Here is a 2,000-nt window from a genome sequence, read left to right as displayed (position 1 = left end):
TGAATTTTGTGTATCGTTGCACCCCTAATAAATACAATGCTGCTTGTTCATATAAGCTAAGCATCATGATAGCACAGTGGTAGACAGTGCCCAATTGCACCTACTTGCTTTTTTGTGCAGCAACTTGTGAGATGCCCAGCTTCCTTTAAAACATTCCTGCAAAGAAAAATTATTATTATTACTGTTACAGCACAAATTTTTCAGTGAAGTCCATATCAACAATATGCAACATTCACACGTGATCACAACCATATAACCCAATTATAGTCAGCTACAACTGAAATTTGGGTTACTTTACTTTGAGAAGTAGCAGAAAATGAGGGCCTGCTGCCATCGGTAAAGGTCATCTTATTCGCTTATTTGCAAACAGAAACCATCAAGGCCTATAAATCAGCGTGGACAGTTAATGGCACGGAGTGGAAAGCCGAGTCTGGCAGCAGAACCAAAACTGCACTCACAGCAGAGACCTTTAGGGTCAAATACCTTTGCACTACAAGTTCGTGTTGCTGACAGTGTTTATTACTAACTATTTATCTTTTCAAAGCTTTTTTAGCTTTTCAAAGAAATCTTGAGAGATTTTACTCAAAATTCTACTGATCATTCTAATCCAGTGTATGCAGCTACAAAGGAAATATCCACGTGGTATAACTGGTAATTAAAACACAAGTGGCGTACCAATGTGCTTGTCACTACTCTAAGCAGCCAAACTTCTGAAAGAAATGTGTTTGCATACTACATGTAGCTCTTCTGATTTCCAGCCAAGTAGGAGACCCAACGCATAAACACTCCATCTTTAAAATGACACATTTCCTACAGATGTTTGGTCTCGTGGGAACCAAAGAACCAGGATGATCTGTCGGGCTAGAGTTGGGTGACATATCACTTTACAACTCAAATGCAAGTGTGTGCAACATACTGCATCACTTTATGTGATTCCTACACAATAAATATGACTTCATAAACCGTTTTACGTTAGACAACTTAACACCAATTGGCCACAGCTATTATTTTGACCAGGGTCGTTACATGACTCATTTTAGCCATAAGTTAGCTAGCTAAGCGTTTGCCCTCGGCCTGGTGGTTAGCAGGTAGCACCAGTTACAATCACTGGTTGCATTATTTATCGCCACCAGTCTGTGTGCCACTATACAACTAATAAGCATCCGCAACGTTCACAAAAAGTTGCGCTTTACCAATAGATTCACGTACACACAGCTACCTAGCTTGTCAGTTAGCAGCCTCGTGATAAAACAGAGGGCCCCGGCACGCGGCACCAGCTCACATTTAAAGCAGACAAACCGGGAAAGCAGAAGTACCTGCGAGCAGAAATAGGAACCTTGAATACCAAGCTTGATACATGTGGGGCACTGAAGTTTGGCGTCCTTACTGCAGCCCTCTGTCTCACACTCCCTTCTAGCCTCGGTGCTCGCCATGCCTGCTCCGTCTGCACAAGGGGTGGAGTCGACGACAAGCAGCCAGCCGGCGCAGCCAGCCAGTGGCGGCTGCATGCACGGCGCATGTCCGCAGCGGGACCGTCACGTTGCATAGTTCGGTCCAATCAACAGAAACTTTCCTAACAGAGAATTGTAAGATGGCGACCGCCGAACCGGTGAGTACTTTCTGTAAAGAACACATGAAAACATATGAGGGTCTTCTCGCTTCGATTACAGGGCGGTGTCAACCGTAAACTTCACGTACAACTCTTAACGTTAGCCCGTAAATGCTTAATGAGCGTTGTTGGGGCCGCACGTGTTGTTTTGAGTACTTCAAATTTGTCTTGGGTGCCACGAGCGAGGCGTAAAACAGGAATGCTTGTATGTGGAAATCTCCCAACTTTCAAGGCTGACGTTACTGCTACCAATCGAGGCAAGCACATTAACTCTCACCTGAAAACCAGTCACTTTTAGTGACGGACATTGCGCAGCGGTGAAGTGAACCTCCAAGAAATATGTGTTTATTAGAGGCACGTGAAATCATACCTTATATCCGAGGAGGACTTT

General features: G+C 44.1%; 2 protein-coding genes across 2 annotated transcripts in view; one reads left to right on the top strand and one right to left on the bottom strand.

Annotated features, from left to right (window-relative positions):
- The window catches only part of metap1 (methionyl aminopeptidase 1), a 12,661-nt gene extending 11,033 nt beyond the window's left edge, over window positions 1–1,628 (bottom strand). The window contains exons 1-2 of the mRNA XM_005750438.2: window positions 1,317–1,628; window positions 105–156 (exon numbers count right to left, since the gene is read on the bottom strand). Of these exons, the coding sequence (XP_005750495.1) occupies window positions 105–156; window positions 1,317–1,508 (244 nt within the window). The 5' untranslated portion in view covers window positions 1,509–1,628. The remainder of the gene's footprint in view (window positions 1–104; window positions 157–1,316) is intronic.
- eif4eb (eukaryotic translation initiation factor 4eb) overlaps window positions 1,592–2,000 on the top strand; it is a 16,380-nt gene continuing 15,971 nt past the window's right edge. Inside the window, exon 1 of the mRNA XM_013915227.1 lies at window positions 1,592–1,609. Coding sequence (XP_013770681.1) covers window positions 1,592–1,609 — 18 coding nt within the window. The remainder of the gene's footprint in view (window positions 1,610–2,000) is intronic.

This window comes from Pundamilia nyererei, unplaced genomic scaffold (assembly GCF_000239375.1).
Source record: "Pundamilia nyererei isolate P.nyererei 1_Seehausen unplaced genomic scaffold, PunNye1.0 scaffold00274, whole genome shotgun sequence".
NCBI classification, from domain to species: Eukaryota; Metazoa; Chordata; class Actinopteri; order Cichliformes; family Cichlidae; genus Pundamilia; species Pundamilia nyererei.
Note: the sequence above shows the minus strand (reverse complement) of the source record. Positions and strands in the feature narration are given on the sequence as shown.